General features: G+C 37.0%; 2 protein-coding genes across 4 annotated transcripts in view; one reads left to right on the plus strand and one right to left on the minus strand.

The window, feature by feature from the left end:
* The first annotated feature begins 146 nt into the window (after positions 1-146).
* On the plus strand, positions 147-16,418 carry LOC128680615 (uncharacterized protein). Its single transcript, XM_053763880.1, has 15 exons — positions 147-324; positions 436-620; positions 980-1,088; positions 1,491-1,628; positions 2,645-2,771; positions 2,851-3,549; positions 4,436-4,767; positions 5,195-5,320; positions 6,529-7,168; positions 7,448-7,606; positions 8,644-8,863; positions 9,723-9,897; positions 11,138-11,277; positions 13,020-13,177; positions 14,530-16,418. Exons 1-15 carry the CDS (start codon positions 283-285, stop codon positions 14,910-14,912), a joined length of 3,633 nt encoding a protein of 1,210 aa, XP_053619855.1. The 5' UTR covers positions 147-282; the 3' UTR covers positions 14,913-16,418.
* Positions 16,419-16,708: 290 nt separating this feature from the next.
* The window catches only part of LOC128680622 (uncharacterized protein), a 37,628-nt gene continuing 32,594 nt past the window's right edge, over positions 16,709-21,742 (minus strand). For all 3 annotated transcript variants that reach the window (XM_053763896.2, XM_053763895.1, XM_053763897.2), the window contains 4 exons: positions 21,371-21,463; positions 20,441-20,667; positions 19,832-19,984; positions 16,709-18,220 (listed from right to left, as the gene is read on the minus strand). In XM_053763896.2, the coding sequence (XP_053619871.1) occupies positions 18,196-18,220; positions 19,832-19,984; positions 20,441-20,667; positions 21,371-21,463 (498 nt within the window). In that variant the 3' untranslated portion in view covers positions 16,709-18,195. The remainder of the gene's footprint in view (positions 18,221-19,831; positions 19,985-20,440; positions 20,668-21,370; positions 21,464-21,742) is intronic.

Raw genomic sequence — 21,742 nt, forward strand, 5'->3', positions numbered from 1 at the left:
TCATGCGGGTAACACGCGACGCACGATACATTACACAAAATAATAAACGCATGGATTTAGTAAGTACTTCGGAGACAAATTCCATGAACAAACGTTCTCGTCATATGTCAATGTCATCCATGAATATCGTATGTCAATATTTTCCATCGGGACGGCATGTAAAGTTGCGGTTTATTTGTGCAATCAATTGTAAACTTCGAGAAAAGACATAGGAGAAAAATAAAATAGTATAGTTAGCCACATACTATTCTATTGTCTTGAAAAGATACAAGTGAGATAAAAATGGAGGAAGTAGAAAATGAGCAGGAGTACAAAAGATCTAAGGTATGTACATAAAATTGTTATGGTCGTGGTGTTTTTAATACGTACTATTCCATAATAAGTACTATTCCTATATCATTATGGTTTAATTTGGTACGTATTCTATTTTTTCAGGATCGTAGTCCATCACCGGGTGTCAAATCAACCGCCGTGGTCAAATACACAGCATTTCAAAGTCCCGTCGGCTATGCTCGGCTGCAATGCAATACAGACTTGAATCTCCCCCCATCCAACTGGGGAGCAGCCATAGATTCCTATGGCTTGAAGCAGATTTTGACCTCTGGCACTGGTTTGTCTAGGTTCGTAACATAAAATTAGTAAACTAAAAAAAAAGAAATTTGTTACAATGCAGTCACAATCTTGTTCTTTGTCTAGTCATATTCAAATATTCAAATAAGTCTTTAGGGTCGCAGGTAATGTAAAAGTAATCTAGAGAAAAGGATAGAAGGGGACAAGTGGATAGAAGTAAACAAACTGCCATTGTTGTTTAAAAATGCATTTAAATAAAGTTAGCGATTAATATCACTTAAGTAACTCAGTCTGTGACTATAGAACTTTCAGTGCTGCCTGATATATACAAATAAACATAATTCAGAAATATGTTTAGCATTTTATGAATAAGACTAGAAGGGAATTGACTTGACACCTTGTATTGCAGCTTCAGGATGGCCCACATGTTCCCCGATTGTGTCGGAGAGGTGGACGTCATATCAGGTGCTGAATGCATCAAGAAGTTGCTTAAGTTGCCATATCAGCCTAATGGGACGGTAAGTATAGACCTGTTCAGAGAAATAGGTGAAATGGTCTCAAAACAGGAGGACCAATCACGGTTTGATGCTTGCTCTGGCAGTAGGGACCCCAACCAGGAAATAATCCTACCTAATATCATAAATGCGAAAGTAAGTATGTTTGTTTGTTACCTCTTCACACTATCTACTCAACCAATTTTCTTGAAAAGTGTGGAGAAGCACATTGGGTATGTTTCATTCTGTTTAGCTGTGAAACCAGAACACCCAGACAAACAGACTTTCACATTTATAATATTAGTATGGAAGTATATGTTATACTTTCGTATATACCTCGCAATACATAAGAAAGAGAGGTCGGATGACTGCTTGCTTGCTCTGTAGTGTAAACTAAAATTTTAAAATTGTGATGATTGTTCTTAGGTGAGTATGATGGTGCACCGAGTGGAGAACACACTTTTGGTGGACGACTTTGATGTTTACGACTACCTGATGAAGTCCGAGTGGTCCTGGCTCAAGGATTTCTTCTACGAGAATATATTGAAGACCATGTCGGAGAAGGTATGTGGTTGGGATGTATAAAATGCAGATTATTTTAACCTTAGTTCTTATTTCACCACTGTTGGAAATAGCAACATTTTAGTATTGTCTATGACGTTTGTCTTTGGTTTTGTTTCCTGCGTGCTCTCTCCTTCTCTGTGGTACCATCTTTCTGGATGAATACACGGACCTTTTATTCATCAGCCCTATTATAATAATACAGTCCTAATAATATTTGCAGATTAGAAAGATTTTAACAGAAAGTGGTTGTTGATCCACTTTCTGTTAAAATAATTCTGAGCGTTTTCCTGGTTTCCGACCTATGGAAGGCATACCTCAAAAGCAACATTTAGTATGGGCTTATTGCTGGAATCGAGATATAATAGTGAGAAACCTGTCTAGCTCTAATCAAATAATTTATTTAGAAGACCTTCACAGACATTTTTTCACGTTAAATTTTAAATTATATAGTAATTTCTCCAAAAGCTACAAACTACTAGCAAGACATGATACTGTAGGTATTTATATTGAAACTTATTATTAAAAATACAAATAATAAAACAAAATAAAACATAAATAATTGAAAAGTCAATCAAAAATGCCACCCCGAATTGTACCCGGTTCAAAAGTACCCATAACGCTAGCTGCGTTTCCTCGTTGGATAGCAATTGATAGCCGTTGAACCAAGTACCATCCGGAGCGGTAGTCATATCCACGACACCTTAAACGCCGTCCTATCTCACCAACAAAGCACTTCGCCTCCGAACACCATGGGCCAGCCGTTTCCACGGCAACTGGAACAAAGTCGTACTGATTGGATAAAACAGAATACTTGGCCATTTTAAGGATGTATGTATTTATAAAAGTAATTAGCGTCTCGCCCCGGCTTCGCTCGGATAAGGCCTTAATAAAATGTAGCCTATGTCACTCCTAAAGGTTTCGCTTATCTCTGTGTCAAATTTCATCATGATTACAAACAAAAATACAAATCTCTCCTTGTTATAATATTAGTATGTATATTATATTTTTCGTGACAGGAACGTATGATGGTGACGGCATGCAGCGCTCCCAGCTCAGCGCTGCTGACTCACAGCTTCCTGTCGCAGAGTGTGCTGCCCCCGCCCCCCACTCCGCGCCCACACCCCGACACACATCACATCACAGGTAATACATATACTCCGGTGGAATTTTACGATTTCATAAAGTTTACGCTCTGCAATTTCTAATTCAAATATTATTTTAGGTCCATTCCTCCCTGAGCCGGAGACCAAATCGGACGAGATACCAAAAGAACATTTGTACAACCGCAACGTTCTATGGACGTTCGAGGACATTCATATGCTGATAGGCTCCGACCTCCCGATCTTCGGGGACAAAGACCGGCCCTGCGTCAGTTTGCGACTACGGGACGCCAAGGACCCTATAAACGTATTGACCGGAATAGATTATTGGCTCGACAACCTTATGTGTAACGTCCCAGAAGTGCTAATGTGTTACCACCACGACGGAATAGTCCAGAAATACGAACCTATGAAGACTGAAGACTTACCAAACATGGAACATTCTAGATTCTCCCCGAAAGTAGTGAGAAATGTCGCTCAGAATATCTTGTCCTTCTTAAAAGCGAACGCAACAAAAGCAGGACATACATATTGGTTGTTCAAAGGGCCACAGGACGAGATAGTGAAGTTGTACGATCTGTCCAGCTTATGTCCGGACAATTTGGACAATCCGTTCACGACACCGGTGGCAATGTTGTTGTACAGAGTGGCGAGGAATATGCGTTTGACGAATAGAACGAGACATGTGAGGCAGTTGTTGGAACACGTGATCGAGTTGTTGAAGGTGGAAAGTCATCCGCAGATAGTTGCCTCCTCGCATTACATGCTGTCGGATTTGTATGTTCCCGCTACCACTAATCCGGCCTCTCCCAATTTCAAAGGTAAACATTTTGTGAGGATGCCGAAGGTCAAGAAGAAAATGTAGGAATTTCAATGCTTAACGGCTGAGGATGGATCCTGGGCAATGCTCAGAATAGAGAGAGAGAGAGAGTATTTTGAGATTGAGGTTGGCATTTTCCCCATTTACGAGAGTTACAACGCGATGTATCCCTCTTATGGGCGTTATAACAACGCACGTTACGTAAATGCGTATACGCATATTATGTATTTAATAATTTATTTATATATACAACATAATGGTGTTAATATAAAACTTACAAGTAGGAAACTAAAGGTACAGGTAAAGGTACTACTTATTTGTATAGAAAATTCTTTAACTAGACCCGTGAAAGAAAAATGCAATAAGAGCCATTGAGTGTACTAAAAAAAAACTTATACGTCAGCGCTTTTTATCGTGAATATTTTTATCGTATTTTGAACACTGTGCGTTAGACGGTAAGATCAATGTCGAATGTCACTTAAGATGATACATAACTGCACACTAGCGCCACCATCACATTTTTACTAATTTTGTTCATTAGCGAAAACTAAAAAATATTCTTTTCAAATTATTCTATGATATTATAAAGGAATTTAATGCAAAGTATTATAGTTTTCCATGACACAGTCATGTAGTCACAGTCTACTAAATCGAAAATGATGGCCACCGAAATCTTCATAGTAGACTGTGACTACATTGGTAGAGGATTTTTTAGTTTAATAAACAAAAGAAATAGGTAAAAAAGTGCATGTTGGCGCTAGTGTGCAGTTATGTATCACCTTAGGTCGAGAGCGATAATAATGCGCGAATGTCGACTACTAATGATGCTTTTTTGCGCTGGTGCGAATGAGGGGTAACTGTTGAAACTCAAACGATTTATTTTACAGAAGAAAGTTCAGACTCTGACAACGAAGATCCTGATTACGCGAAATGCGCAGAATTCATGAAAGACTTGTCGAGTGAGCGAGACGACAGCACCTCAGAGAATGTGTGCGAGAAGGACAGCAATATTGTAAAAGATGACAGTGGAAAAACTGAGGAGACCTCCGAAGAAGTAGTCATAGGAAATGAGAATGGAGAAGAGGAAGAAAATGGGGAAGAAAAGGTGGAGAAAGTAGGGGATAGTGAGGGGGGAGAGGTAGATAGTAACAAATTGGCGCTGTTGACAAGAGGACTGGCTTTGAGCAATATTGGGGATCGAATGAAGAGCAAGAAGGAGGTATGTAACCTTCGAATGTTGAATGCAATTTTCATCATATTAAAAAAAAAACATGTCATGTCAACAGGTAAAAACATAATAAATCATACCCCTAAACCTTCCTCAGGAATCACTCAATCTATTGGTGAGAACCGCATACGTGCAGTAGTTTTTGAGTTTATCGCAAACAGACAGACGGACAGGATACAACGATGAGATAAAATATAAAATCCGATTTTTTTTGGTTTAGCAGGTATTTTCGTAATTTATGTATATTATGGTACTAGTTGCGCCCCGGGACTTTAATTTGGATTGAAAGTTTTTTCACAGTTGTTTCACTTTCGCAGCGGGCATAGCCGCGGGCAAAATTTAGTGCGTTTATTAATTTTATTTTATACAAACAAAGGCAACAACCGTATTATTGAATGATATTTTATTGTTATTTTAGAACGAAAAAAGCAGTACTTCAAGTAATAAATTAGGTTCCGGGGCAGCGGACAGGTGCGGGCGGGCACTCAAACACGCGTTACGGGGACTTCTAGCCTTACACAACGTCACTATGAGGAAATGTCAGGTGAGCTCACTATATTTAATCCTTTTACAGCGACACTTTGACGATCTAGGTGGCGCAGTGGTAAAGTGCTTGCCTCTGAGCCGAGAGGTCCCGGGTTCGAACCAAGGTCGGGTAATGATGGAAAATGATCTTTTTCTGATTGGCCCGGATCTTGGTTGTTTATCTATATATGTATTTGTTATAAAATATAGTATCGTTGAGTTAGTATCCCATAACACAAGTCTCCACTCAACCTTACTTTGGGTCTAGCTCACAATCTGTGTGATTTGCCCTAATATATTCATTTACTTTTTTCAGCCTATAAATGCGTAGTGCGACTTTGCTGGCTTTGAGACGTAGCGAACCAATTACAGTGCGCCATTGTGACGCGACGACAACCACACCGCAATGTGATTGGTTCGTTGAGTCTCACAGCGAATCGACTCTATAGTGAGAAGTGAGATGCAAAACCGAACTTCGCTCTTTGTCGTGCTCCCATAGCGCGGAACATAGTGAATCAAAAATAAATACTCCCAACAAATAGAAATGTGTAACACTTAGCAATTAGTGGTTTATGGTCTGATATATACGGCAAGAAAATGTTTGTGGGATTAATTCGACGTTCGTGTTAAAAAATTGTGTACTCGAGCGGGAATAGAGCCCACGGACCCTGCTCCGGGAATCACTTGCCTAGTGAAAGTATGGGCACAATGCCGGTTGTGCACTATCAGCAAACAGTTTGTCGAATTTTGTTGCTTTCGATATATATTGCTGGATTTACCTTACGCTTAGAAAAAAGGTCATATACAATTAGCAAACTACCTTCGTTTCCATTATGAATCGAAACAAAGAAACGTTAGCGCTAATTGCGTTTCGTGTTTGTTGTGTTAGCGGAGTATTAGTTAAGGTTTAGTTAGAGAACTATTAGTTAACTTTCCACACGCGATGCTACGCGCTCCTTACAAAGTAAATAGTTTAAGTTAAGTAGCTTGTTTGGCGTTTACTTACAAATTGTTATTATCATTTTAATGTCTCCTGCTGGGACACTGGCCTTCCTAATGGATGGATAGCTATATAATGCAATTTGACTGTTTCTAATGACGTCACTCCATTTAGCCTTGACGCAATTCATCCATCCTATGCAATGTACGTTCGTTCGCGTCGGCATCTGAGTTCACATAAGACAGTTTCATACGACACTATAACAATCTTATATTTTCCATCAACAGGAAGAAGAACGCGAGCGACTGAAACAACAAATAATAATAGAGGAGCAACATCCCAAAATGGCGAACCCGTCCGAACCAATCAAAATGGACTACGAACCAATCGCAAAGGGGACGCAAAACCAACGCGGGCGCCGTCGCAAACGCGATCGGAAAACTACTGAGAAATCACCAAACGCCCTGATAGAATCCACTCCGGGCGTAGACAAGAACGCTATACTGATACGGAAGGAGAAAAACACATATCCGACATGGCAAGAGCCGAATAGAGATGACAACTTTGCCTGGAAGTTGCATTTGAAAACTTTATTATACGAAAAGATATGCCTCGCGTATGCAACGTTGGCGGAATTTTCGTATGCGAACGAACAGTACGGCTTCTCGTTGAAATATATCGATATGGCGAGCAAATGTCAAAAGTTGTTATCGAATATGATAATAAAAAGTCGGGTGGTCGACGCTAGCTGTCTGATAGGGAGGGTGGGGGACAATTTCTTTCAGTTGAGCAAGCATTGGCACAGATTGGAACAGTTTAAGAAGCAGTTTGAGACGGACCACGATATAGATAGTAAGATGAGGTTGGAGATTGAGAATGACATGGCCGAGGAGGTAGATGGCGTTGCCGGCGATGAGTTTGACCTTGGTGAGTGTGGGTTTTTTATTATTTCATAAATAAATAAAATATAAATAAATATATTGGCACAAATGACTTACAAAATGATATTTTTCTAATTGGCCCGGGTCTTGGATGTTTATCTCTATATGTATGTATTTGTTATATAGTATCGTTGAGTTAATATCACCATAACACAAGTTCTGAACTTAATTTGGGGCACAGCTCAATCTGTGTGATTTGTCCTAATATATTTATTTATTTTATTTGGAGCGACGCCCCTTCAACTATATTCACCGTTGTTATCAGATATAAATCTGCCAAGCAACGAAGCGGACTCAATGCTACTCTCGTGTAGTTATTACCGGCGGGCGTTGAGGGCCGCGAACGACAAGCGCGGCGAGCTGCTGAGGAGGCTGGCTTCTGTGAATAATGAGCTGGCTGTGCGGTACATGAACGATGGACAACGTATGTGTTATATTGGAAAAGTAACCGTTTATATTTATATAGCTAACACTATATATAAATAAGTTTGAATAACTGGTTTTGAAATATGGATTTTAAACTACATGTATGCAAAATTTAAGAAAGATTGGTTGATTAGATGGAGCGTGAAGAGGTAACAAATATTATACATGTATAATATTAGTTAGGAAGTTAGGATATGGATAAAGTAGCCTATGTAATTCCTCTTCCTCCAGCTCGCAAACTGTCTCGACATAAAAAAATACCGCAATACAATGATCCGTTTTGACGTGAAAGAAGGACAAAAAAAACACACTTTCACATCAATGGATTATAAAAAAAAATCAGATTGAGATTCCTCACAAGTACTAGTGAAGCAGAATATGAAAGTAGGTATGTATACTACTTTATGTAGAAAGTGATATGACAATCAACTAAGATGTACTAGGCATTCAGAAGACATAGGGAGGTGAATAGATGAATTACAAGCGTTGAGAGCCTACTCGGCTTTATGATTGCGCTTGGCTTCGCGTCACGTGAATATAATCCATCTTATGTATCTAACGCATAACCTTCCAAAGGCGCATTAGATACATAGATAGAGACATATTTTGTTCCACGACTTTTGTTTAAACTTAAATACAAAATTTTTCCTTTTTTTTAGTTTTAATGTCGTTTCTATAAAACGTTAACTCCAAGTTCGATTCCGCTACATAACGCTACTGTACTGTTTTATGTTGCTTGGCTACTACATAGATGTGTAGAATCGCAAATTAGATCACAAAAAATCCTAGAACAATTGTTGCTTATTTTGATGTACCCAAGTAGTCTTTAGGAGGTTTTGCGTTCGATACCAGTAACCCTGAATAATGTAAAGAATGTTTCCCAATTAAATTCAAAATTCTCTGTTACGTCAAAAATTTACTTGCGACCTCCAAAGCGGAGAAGAAGCGGCGCAAACAAACTTCACCGCAGCCTTTTCTCCGTAGACGTCAACTAACATCGTTGTATCGTAATGTTACCATTCAATCAACTTACAGAAATCTTCATGAAGTACGTGGAAGAGGAGAATCAAAAGGACCCGAAGGCCAAGCTCCTTCTCCGCCAATTCACGAACATGTCCAAACGTTCGGCAGAGTGTCTCGACGAGGCGACCAAGATATTTGAAGAAGTCCACGATGTGCCAAACTTGGCCCTACTTTATTGCAACAAGGCCAGGTATATGAGGTTTAAGGCCCATTGCGACCAGGGGGGCTTCAAGTAAGTACTCTCATTTAGTTTTGCAGTTTTTATGATTTTTTTCTTATTAGATGTTGCCCGGGGCTTCGCTCCCGTGGGAATTTTTAAATAAAAAAATAGCCTATAGCAATCTTGGATAGTGTACCTTTCTAATGGTGTAAGAATTTTTGAAATCCGTCCGGTAGTTTCGGAGTTTACCCGCCTCAAACATACAAACTCACAAACGCTTACCTCTTTATAATAATAGTATAAATTATATGTATGTATTTATAATAATAGTATAATTATATAGTATGTGCGTTTGACTTCAATCTAGTCGGGAGATGATGTCGTATCTTAAATGATGTCGTGTCTTAAAACCTTAGCAAACGTTTTATTAAATAATTTCTTTTGTATTTTAGTGAAAAAAAAAAAAATCTTAACTAAGTATACCATCCCTATCTTTACATCACTACATAGTATAAACAAAGTCGCTTCCCGCTGTCTGTCCCTATGTATGCTTGGATCTTTGAAATTACGCAACGGATTTTGATGCGGTTTTTTTTAATAGGTAGTCTGCGATTTTGAAGAAGGTTTAGGTATAAATTATTATGGTTTTAGCCGAGCGAAGTCAGACGGGCCGCTAGAGTTATTGTAAAACAATGTTCCTGCCACGTCAATGGTTTTTATGAGATTTTCACCAATAGATAGTGTGATTCCTGAGGAACTAGCGAAGCCGGGACGGGCCGCTAGCACAAGATAAAGATTTGTTAGTAAAAAATATTATACTTTTATATTATACAAAGTGGTCACAGTGGACTACACAGAATTTAGTATTCAACGTTTTCGTTTCAGTGTCTAGTTATATAACCTTAAAGGACGTAAACATTTATCCTCACAGCACAGACAAGCGTGGCCTGTACAGCCAAGCGGAGGAGCTGTACACAACGGCCCTCAAGCTGCTCGGCGGCCGCGAGAGCTGCGGCGCCCGCGCCGTGTGGGACCTGGTGGCCTGGGAGCTCTCCTGCCATCTCTACACCACCGCTGTGCTCATGCAGGACAATCCTAGATTTAATGTGAGTGTGTAATGCATATGCTGGAGCCATAGAGCCAGGAGACCAATCATCATTGTCATAATAATAATTAATAATTGTGTTTCACATCGATATATATATATTATAATCAGCACTCGAATCACAACCATAACCTGTTTTGATATACCTTTTGACTGTGTACATTATGTACTTTTATATATTAAAAGTACATAATGTACATAGAAACAATAATGGTAAGCCGATCTGGCATGATAGGGACCAACACTGTTCAAATGAGTTTCTTTCGGCATTTCTTCTCAGCAGTGGTCGTTCCGAAATGCCAGTTGTTTGTAGCTTGTGAGAAATAACTATAAATATAAAAATTGACGAGAAAAAGTGCCTGTGAAAGTCTAATTTCTGAATGATTTGAATTTGAATTCATATCGACTGTGTTATTGCTAACACTGGTGTCCGTTTTCATTCAAGTCGCAAAGGCATCTGACGTGACTTTTACAACTACTTACCGCCATCTAGTGGCAGGTAGTCTCATACACACTAGTGAACTAAACTGTCCACCAGTGTGCAGGTTTCCTCACGATGTTTTCCTTCACCGGAAGCAAGTGGTCGTATACGAACCTGAGACCATTCGATCCCCTTACACTACCACCGCTTCAATAAAAGCAGGAGATGAATAATAGGCTCAGACGTTCTATCAGAAGAAGACTTAAAAGACATTACTGTTCTTAGAACAGTTCTCAGGTTCTGTAAAGGGCTTAGTGCAGATATGCTGTTTAGATCTCACCATCGAATCGATTCAAATAAAGTCAAATCATTTATTCAGAAATTTGACCTTCACAGGCACTTTTGCACGTCAAATTCTATATTAAATAGTAATTTCTCACAAGCTACAAACTACTGGCATTTCGGAACGATCACTATTGAACGAAACTCATTTGAACAGGTGTTGGTCCCTATCATGCCAGAAGGGCTTACCATTATTGTTTCGAAGTGAGACGGAGCGAACCAATCATATTGCGCTATTGTGACGCAACAACAACCACACTGCAATTTGATCAGGTTAGGCCCACCAACCTAGGGTACTTGCCTGCACCCCCAGCCGTGTGTAAAAGTATTATCAAGTCTTAAAATTGCTTTTTTTGAAGTGAACCTTGGGCATCGGGACTTTACAGCTCCAACTGAGTGAGAGAGAGAGAGAAAATGAATGCTAGCAATTTCGGAGTCAGGATTTCTTAAATTAATTAATTAACTTTTTATTTACCAGGAGGCGAATGAAGTGGCTGAAGCTTTTCGTCACGCCCTGAAACACTGCCATCTGTCGTCCGGACCTCGACAATATTTGTATCAGTTCAGAGCCGCAATGATTTATCACCGATTGGGTTCGCTGTACCACTCGCAATACAGGTAACACACCGTGAACAAGTTGATTGTTGTAATTTGTGCGAAGAAATAAATCTTTTGACAGCAGCGTTAATTTCCCACAAAAATCGCATTGTGCCATTGTGACGCGACGGCAACCACACTGCAATGTGATCGGTTCGCTGCGTCTCACTTCAGATCGATTAGATGGTGAGGAGTGAAATGTAAACCAGACCTAACCCCACTGAAACAGTTAACCATATAAAGATATGCATTTTTTTTTCTCAAAAAGTTAAATAGATAAAGCTTTTTGCATTATCAAAATCACTTTTTCATTTATAAGTTGGAATTATACTGTTACCATGTAAAATGTTAGACTACATGATATATTTTAAAACTTTAACATAAATTATCAAAAACGCTTTGGACATAACCTAAATTTTCCACTGAAAAAAGAAACGACAAACTCTGATAGGATAACGAGAGAAGACTTCGATTGCATGTGTTACTTAGAAGAGGAAGAAAGAAAAGCAAATTGCGTTGAAAGAGAAATTTTATTTATATTAAATATGTTTTACAAATACCTTACAATCTTTATTTCAAACCTTATAACAACTTACCTGGAAGAGAAACAACATTTAAAGCTATTATTTCACATATTTTAATCTAAATCTAATGATAATAATAGGGAATATTTATTTTAACAAAAGGAAAATATCACCTATTCACTGACACAAGTTCTGTCATGTCATCAACGAAAATAAATCTTAAGCAAAGAGGATATATTTATTCTTACACTAGCTTTTGCCCGCGGCTTCGCCCGCGTGAATTTCATAGCAAAATCTCAGTACCGTACGTAAGTAGATATCCCGTACCGTTTTCTACATATTGTGCCATCATGTTTTTTGCAATGTGTCCCGTCCTGTTTCCCACTACGTGTCTCCCTCCCATTTCCCGCTCCTACTCCCACTCCCGCTTTCTGCAACGCGTGCCGTCCCATTTTCCATGACGTTTTACGTCCGAGTTTATTATTAACCACAAACGTAAATTAATCATTTTTTTGTATTTACTATTACTGTTATTTACTACAAAAAGTAATTGTGCCAAATTTAAGCATTTTATCTTGAAAATTGTATTAAGTCCCATACAATTTTTCACCTCCCTTTTGAAGGGGTTGAGGGTTAATTTTCAGAAAAATCTGAAACACGTTCTCATTCATAACTTTGTTGTAAACAACCAAAATCCAAATTTTCAAGTCACTAACTTCAACGATGTAGAACTTTCATATTTACAGCTTTTCACCCCTTTCACCCCCTTCGGAGTAGAATTTCCAAAAATCTTCTCTTAGTACTCATCTACATGCCAAATTTCAGTTTCCCGCCCAGCAGTTTCGGGTGTATATTGTCTGTCAGTCAGTCACTCAGTAACGGAAGAGTTTTATACTGATATATTGATACATACTGCGCCCATTATATCTATATCAGACTTTAATCGATAAAAACAATTTGTTTATATTCTGTTTACAACTTTCTACAAAATTTTAAAGTAAATCGGCTCCGTGGATTGTTATTTTAATTTTCCTACAGGACTAGAAATGTTATCCCGGAAAATGAGGGGGATTTTCCGGGATGAAATTTCTAGAAGATGTTAATCCGTAATTCCGAGGAATTTTTGATTCATAATTAGTTTTTCAATTATTCTACGGGAACCTGACCATTTACCGGGATGAAATGTATCTAAGATGTTAACCCGGTATATAAGGTACCTACATACCAAAATTCCAACAGGTTAACGAGAGAAGAGGGTCCGCGCCGGCGCACTCTGTTCGCGCGCACGCACGCGAGCTACGCGCGCGCCGCAACCGCGCTCGCCGCGCTCGGCGACGGCGCCGGCTTCCTCGCCGCGCAGCTCGAGCATGTCGCCTTGCTCGAGGCTCAGGCCGCTGGTCAGTCACCACACTCCATTATAATTAACTGTGCGACGGATACTTAATCATACAATAGGCTAGTTGCCAAATTTTTGTTTCGATGACTATTCGAAGGCTCTGCTATACCATTACAAACACCGGTGAAGAAACGAACGACACGAACAAGTGACGTCACAACGTGCGAAAACGTTCGCGAAGAAAGTTATATTTGTTCCATCAAATATTACGTTTATGGTGATGAATCCTTAATAAAAGTTGTTACAAAGTTTTTGTTATTTCTGATGGTTAAATTTATTTTTATAATTTCATACTTTTTGAAAATGTATTTGTTATGAATGAATGGACTTTCCAACCAAATTTATATCTTCGTATTTAGATCCAGCTGCATTGTTACAGTAGATCCTAAATGTATTTATTTTATCTACATTATACATATTTTTTACAATTATCTGACCTTGGCAACTACCCTATTATTACACGCTAGCATGCCGGCTTCGCTCGGGTAAAATCTTGATCAATTATACCCCTAAACCTTCCTCAAGTATCACACTATTTATTAAAAAACCCGCATCAAAATCCGTTGCGTAATTTTAAAGATCTAAGCATACATGTGTGAATTTCACGAGCGTTTGAACGCGGGGTGTAGTGTTTTATTCGTGTCCGACATTTGATTTTAAATAAAGAATATATTTTTTAAATTAAACATTTATAATTTAACATTAACATTGTACCAGTACTTTACTTATTTATAAAATAGGATAACTGAATTGATTACTGTGTATGGTACAGTTTAATAAACACTAATGAGAGCCCGCGGCGGAGTTCAAAAAGCTCGTGAAATTCACCCACATAGGTACAGACAGCGGAAAGCGACTTTGTTTTATACTATGTAGTAATAGTGATAATCACATGTATAAGACGACTTTTGTATAGGCTCACTATTAAAATTAGGTTGCACACGGACTCGATTTTTTATATATTATTAGAAAGAAAAAAAAACATTGTAAGAAACAATAATGGTAAGCCGATCTGGCATGATAGAGGGACCAACACTGTTCAAATGAGTTTCTTTCGGCATTTCTTCTCAGCAGTGGTCGTTCCGAAATGCCAGTAGTTTGTAGCTTGTGAGAAATAACTATAAATATAAAGATTGACGAGAAAAAGTGCCTGTGAAGGTCTAATTTCTGAATAAATGATTTGAATTTGAATTTGAATTTGGAATGAATTTAATTTATTGTTGAATCACAATCATATGTAGTTCTTAAATTGGTTTCCTTCTTGAGCAGCCTCAACCCTCGTTCGCCCCTAGACCAGCTTGCAGATATCTAAAACACAATTTACAAAAATACTTTTATTTTTCGTTATTCTAGTGACACCTAACCTCAAACTGAAGTCGCTCCAATCGGCCATCCAGCTGTTACGCCAATGCCACTCCATAATGAAACTGATCAAGGAAAGGGACACGGAAGACCAGAAGGAAGTCCCGAAAAGCGAAGACATAGACGAAAAGTCTTCGAGAAACGAGCACAGCCTACTATCTCTATACGAATGTCGGTTACATTACATACTAAAGAGTATTATCCAATATTGTAGATCGAAATCTAATAAAGATTATGAGAAAATGACGGACATGTACAAGAAATTGTATTGTGCAAGTTTGAAAATAAGAAAAGACGAAGATATTAGGTTGTATGCGAGCAGTATCTGTGATGTTTTGGTGGCTATGGACGGGATTTGCAAGGAGTTTGAATAGTTACGTGTGCAAATTATTGGCTATTTAATATACAGAATAGAGGTATTTAATTAACGAAACGGGATATTTTTTTTGTCAGTTGGGATAGTTGTGTGAGTAAAAATATGTGTATATTATATTACAATTCACACAATGAAACACGATTCTGTTTATCGAATGTTTTGATAAATTTTAAGTATTTTTCAAAATCTTATCAAAGTATAATCGAAATCCTTTAACTGCAAAAAATGTGATGTCACTCGTTATCACTGTCAAATATATTATTGTTTTTGACGTTTTGATCTAAATAAAAAAATGGATTTTGACGGCAAATACCTTTTTTACCAAAACTGTGACTTGTTGCAAATAGCCAATTGAAGTGTAATGTAATATTTTTATTATAACGTAGTATAAAAGGGCCGTAGTCATATCATCGCACCGCTCCACCCGATGACCTGACAAAATAATGTTCACCGAAAAGTGAGCTTTAAAACGTCGACTGTAGACATAGTTTACATTGACAAAACGAGAGCTGCCAGTATTTTAGTACGATGCTCGATTGTTGTCAATGAAAAGTATGTCTTCAGCAGACGCAATAAAGCTCACATTTCTATGAATAGTTAATTCGACTATGGCCTTTAATTTTAATAAACTTTAATGAATTTCACCGTCACAAAAAATGTCTCTCGAATCAATTCAACTCAATCTTGGATGTAGTATATTTTTTTAATTATTATTTATACCTATTTCATAGTTCAGTTTAGTTCTATTTATATACTTCCTAGTGATTTTGTAATGTGAAGAGAAAAATGTATTGTTGATCTTTCTAGAATGTTATGACCATAGATTTAGTATATAGCTGTTATGATTATAACTAATTACACTTTTGTGATAGTTTAATGAATTCTCAATCAGATTTTTTATTTAAGAATCTGTTTTGTTGACATACCTCTATTTTATGTCGCGTTATGATGATCCGACGTTGGCGAATTGCAGCTTTGTAGTCATACAAATAAAGTTCAAAGTTGAGAAGCAATATTTTTGTTATTACACATTCGCTCAACAATTTTGAGCTTTATAAGTATGTCACAGAGTTGAAATTCGCAAACGTCGAATTCTAACACAACGTAGAAAAAGCAACCAAGGGATTACAGATGAATGATTGAGGTAATTGTTTATTTTATTAGCTGTACAAATGTTGCCAGTATAGAATGATAAATTTACCGATTGCAAACAAGATAAAATTAAACTAATTGTTGAATGTAATCTCGGTGCCATTGAAGTAACAGGTTGTGTTGCCATTTACAAATCGTTATTTCACGTTGTCATATTTCGAATGAGTCTAAATAGAAGCTAATACATACATACGAGGGTCAGTGCCCTGTTATCCTCTCTGTCAGAATATAAGTTACCGTCTCGTATGTTTTAGTCATAGAGAGTGCCTGCAGATGTAGAACGAAAGACTGATGTTAAAAAAAAAATGTATTTTATAAGCTAGACTAGACGAAATAAAAATATTTTTATTAATTTTTTCTTTCTTTTCGGTGATGTTTAGGATCTTATATTACAAAGTTCCTAATTTATTAAGAATAAAATTGTCTATGAATCGAATAGATTTATTTTAAAGAGTGCACAAGTGTGAATCGTACTTGTTCGAAGGGTTATGTAATAGTTACCATAGAGTGCCATAGATTAGAGACATTGAGAGTAGCATTTTTAGCAATAGTATTTTTTTGGCAATAAAATAAATATTTTTTATTGTTTGTACCGTAACAAGGCAGTAGCGAGTTAATAATAGGTTAATAAAAAAAGTTAAGTATTATCATAAAACATTTATTTATAACAAAATATCAATGCACCAGTCAATGACTCCACATGAATTATCTAAATTTAAAAGAATAAATATCAAGAACTAAAATCATTAAAAGGCACATATGTTTATTTAATAAATATTTACAAACGTAACAAAGAAATTCATCTAATTTATCACAATATAGTAATTAATGTAGGTATACTTTAAGATGGCAGAATTTTAATTAAATAATACACCATATTTTCATATAGTGATGAATTAGAACTAAGCATAATGGTATTTTTTTTCTGTAAGTATTTGTTTCTGCGTCTATTTAAGGCGAAATACAAACCGCATCTTCTAGAATCTCCACAATATTTACTTGTGGCAACACATTTCAGTGTTTACATAAGATACAACCGACCATAGACCACTATCGTCAATATGAAACAAAATTTCCCGCGCATTTTGATACTAATCATAGCGAATTTTACTAGATTTTCATATATTTATTACTTACTTTAAAGAAAAATAAATACGATCTTTGCTAATTTCCATATGAGTGGTTCTCTCAGCTTTCACTCGAAAATAAAAGTTACATTGTTAACTTAATTACTAAAATTGTGGCACCACCCTTTTTGTACTTTGGTGTTAATGGCTTTTTAGACATTTTGAGGTTATTTTCAGCTACTGATGTATTTCACTATTTCTCAAATAAGATAAGATATAAACTCGACATGATTATAAATGGAATATGTTTTCAAACATGAACATGTTTCGTGGTAAGTACTTACCCAGGTCATTTTCTTTAATAACGTTTACGCAGATTTCTATCTAATGCATTAAAACAACAACTGTTTTGATGCTTTAGATAGTTTAATTTCGCAAAATATTCCAATAGACCTCGGACAATATATTTCATAACCTGTTAAAAGTTAGTACATTAGCATCATAAAGTTATGAAAATACTCAATTAAAAATCATATAAATACACTGGTAGATTTCGTCATGTAAATTACAATCAAAAACAAAATAATCACAAAATATGCATAATATTCGTCGGCTACTTATAACAAAAACAATGTAAATAAATATAAAGTGTTTGATATGTACCAGCGCTATCGAGACTGTTAGTTCGGCCATATCTAATACGTTTTAGTTTTTTTTATATTTACGTGTTAACCGAAAAGTTGTCTGCAAAGTTGTGGTATTTAAAAATAAATTATGAAGTTTTATCAAAAATATTTAGGCGTCGAAAGTTTCCAAATTTATTATTTCTCATTCAAATTGTGAACAATTGTACCTTATTTTTAATCTAGATTTATTTCAATATTTAAAAAAAAAGTGAAATGGTAAGAGACTACAAAAACTAAAAAAAAAAATAGTAGAAATGGCCGCCTAACCTGAATCTGGCTATTCAACAAATCTTACAAATAAATTCGTCATCGAACAACATAATACTAAGCTAGCGTTTATCACAATACAGTACGTAGTCATAGTGGCACTGTGGACTTAGGCTTTTTCTGACTTTGATGACCTGAAAAAATATTAAACTTTATTAAAAACCAAGAAACTATATAGTGTAACCAAATTACATAAAACATGTCAGCGCTCTGTCTCGTTTCTTCTCATGTATTTCTAATACGCATATCATTTCTTGTAAGAGCGAAAGGCAAGATATAGTGGGGTCTATAGCTTAGTCTGTCTACGCATTTTATACATCCAAAAGTAGTTTTTTTTAAACCGTTCAGCTAAAACATTATTTTTTGGTGACGAAAGCTATATTTTGCGTTTCTACGCTACAGGTTACTACGATTTGCTACAAAAGGTATAGTTACAAATGCTACCAAAGCTACGCCGTAACTTTGCTACGAAAGCTTCGCCATATTTTTGCTACGAAGCTCTACGCTAAATAAATCATATTCATTACATGCTATGAGTTTAGGCGGCGCGGCGTAGCGTGTAAGTGTACACACATCAAAGACAAAGAGAACTTAAGATCTACGTAGCCAAATAAGAGAACATTTTCATACGAATACAACTAAAAAACAGGCAGGGGTTGTAATTGTAAAACCGCGCACACGATAATGGGCAAAAGATTTTAGCGTTACTGCGCGCGTTTCTCTTTTTTGACTGAAAGATTGACGAAGTTTAGTTTTCTCTATCTACGGTTTCCTAAATAAAATTAGACTCTATACATAAGACAAGTCAAAGGGTACCCGCGGTTATGTTCGCAGCGAAATATCATATGTCAATCTCCTGTCTTCATTGGTCTAATGATAAAAAAATAATATGAGTTGCATTTAGTTGCGACAAGAAAGAAGAACAAAAAAATAACATTTTTACATCCAATTATAACAATATATACATATGTGTACGTTTATTGCTCTTTCACGCAAAATCTACAAGACGGTTTGTTGAAAATTGGTACACGAGTAGAATAGGTACCTGTAATAACATAGGGTACCTACATATATCGTGAAATTCCGATAGGAGCGAAGCCCCGGGGCGCAGTTTATTATTAGTATATAATATTTCTGTGCCTACCGGGATGTTATCCTATTAATTGTAATTAGCTATGAAGTTATATTAAAATAATTTGTTATGTATACTTAATTGATACTGATACTTTTGATTACTGAGTTTCAGAATTTAGAGCATTAGAATAGACCAAAATTCAAAATAGAAAAGATCAATTTTAAGGACCGAAAGTCGACAGCTTCAGAAAATTTAAAAAACTTCTCATGTAATTAAAATTTTAACCCGTCGATCGCAGAGAATCGAGACACAACAGATAATAGTAGCGCATGTGCACCGTGCACCGGTTCGTAAGGTCATACTATAATTTTGAGAAATCCTGTTCTAATTATTATTGTTCTATATTATGTATTATTAAATACTAGATGTTGCCCGGGGCTTCGCTCCCGTGTGAATTTTGAGATAAAATGTAGCCTATAGCAATCTTGGATAATGTACCTTTTAATGTTGAAATAATTTTTGAAATCGGTTCAATAGTTTCGGAGATTACCCGCCTTAAACAAAGTCACAAACTCACAAACGCTTACCTCTCTAAAATAATAGAAAATATGATTTTGTGGTGTAGCCATGTAGCGTGATGACGCTCTGTATATTGATAGATAATACTCACTTCCCAGCCAGGATATCCTGGATCTCTTGCAGACTCTTGCCCTTAGTTTCCGGCACCACGATCATGGAGAAGAAGAACGCGACGACGCAGCAGATGCCGAAGATCCAGAAAGCTGTGTACAGTCCAACAGCTGACGCGATTGGTCCGTAGTATCTGGAATGTGATCGTGAATGAATCTGTAACTTTTAGTTAACAATATTGCTTTTTACTTCAGTAGGAAATTGGACCCTGGTCTCCGACATTTCGTGTCTGAGGAAGGCACTCAAATGGGAGACATATTTATAGTTTACTAGCGGCCCGTCCCGGCTTCGCTTGGGTTTAACTTTAAATAAATTATATCCCTAAACCTTCCTCAGGAATCACTCTATATATTGGTGAAAACCGCATGAAAATCCGTGGAGTAGTTTTTGAGTTTATTGCGAACAGACAGACAGACGCGGTAGAGGACTTAGTTTTATAATTAGTTGGGTCCAATTCAAAATCACATTTATTAATGTATTAGTATTTTATATTTTTGCGTTGTTTATAATTGTGTTAATTGTTTGAATAAGATCATCATTCATTAGTCTGTTGGGAAAAACGCCAGTCTCGATCTAAAGCTATATTTACCTGGTGACCAAAAAGGACAGAGTCCAACAAACAGCAGTTGCCATAGGAGCTGCGACGGCCTTGACCTCGGTGGCCATAAGCTCGCCCATGACGGCCCAGGGCAGCGGGCCCAGCCCCCAGCAGTATGTGAGGATGAACAGCACCAGCGCCAGGATCGGCAGGAACCCGATGCTGGGCAGCACCGAGCTCTCCACCGCGGACAGGAGGAAGTACATGCCTAGGAGACCCTGTTGGACATATTTTATTTAGGTTGAATTGTAGATTATGTACTTACCAAGATAGTAAAACTGCATTTTAGACGAGGCGTGACTATATTACTCGTACGTTTTTGAGCAAAAAATAAATTCGTAGACGAAGAATTAATACTTTATGCTGTAGAAGTCTATAGGTTAAAATCAATTTTGACAACAACTGAGACGTGAAAAATCATATAATGACCCATAAATAATACAATAATTCACTGAGTCTAAAACTTGTTACATAGGTACCATTTGTTTGTAATATCATTATCTATACTATTATTATAAAGGTAAGCGTTTGTGAGTTTGCATGTTTGAGTAATCTCCGAAACTATCGAATCGATTTCGAAAATTCTTTCAGCATTCGAAAGGTACATTATACAAGATTGCTATAGGCTGTATTTTATCTCGAAATTCTCACGGGAGCGAAGCCCCGGGCAACATCTAGTTGTACATAAATTTATAAAAACACGATTATAATTATAGGTAATAAAATAATGTACAATTTTCAATATTCTTTGCGTTATACTTTGTATCTATTTACTCTTTCTATTTCTATTACGAATAACGAACATAGAGGGAGAAGAGTATAGTATTGATATCTTGTTTTTCCTAATAGCTGTCACCATTTGTTTATAAAAGCCTGTGTTTCCTTGGAGCAGCAATATTTAACAAGTAAATTAACACTCACAAGTCCAACGGCAGCTCCGCAAGACGAGATCATAAGCAGTATGCGTCTGCCCAGCCTGTCCACCACGATTGGAGTGATGCCCGATGCTACCACCTGGTGACAAATTATGGGCAAATTATACAGGGTGTTACAGAATACCTTTATTCATATGAAGTGGTATGATAGAAGTGATAACACTTGAAACTTCGCACACAAGACCAACTCAAGGACAGTCTTTTGTGCGAAGTATGCTGTTTTGCCACGTGCACTGGCTCTCTCACCCTTCAAAGCGGAACACAACAATGCAAGCACTGCAGTTTGGCCGCTGAAATAGATGAGGGTGAGGAACTCATGCAGGTGACCTTTGTATCAAGGTCTGCGACTGGTCTATTA

This window comes from Plodia interpunctella, chromosome 24, assembly GCF_027563975.2.
Source record: "Plodia interpunctella isolate USDA-ARS_2022_Savannah chromosome 24, ilPloInte3.2, whole genome shotgun sequence".
NCBI classification, from domain to species: domain Eukaryota; kingdom Metazoa; phylum Arthropoda; class Insecta; order Lepidoptera; family Pyralidae; genus Plodia; species Plodia interpunctella.

What these genes read in the sequence shown, in the direction of transcription:
- LOC128680615 (XM_053763880.1), top strand. Translation starts at nt 283, where the DNA reads ATGGAGGAAGTAGAAAATGAGCAGGAGTACAAAAGATCTAAG. An exon ending in TGAAGACCATGTCGGAGAAG is followed by an intron (nt 1,629 to 2,644) that starts GTATGTGGTTGG and finishes TTTTCGTGACAG; the next exon opens with GAACGTATGATGGTGACGGC. An exon ending in CGGCGATGAGTTTGACCTTG is followed by an intron (nt 7,169 to 7,447) that starts GTGAGTGTGGGT and finishes CGTTGTTATCAG; the next exon opens with ATATAAATCTGCCAAGCAAC.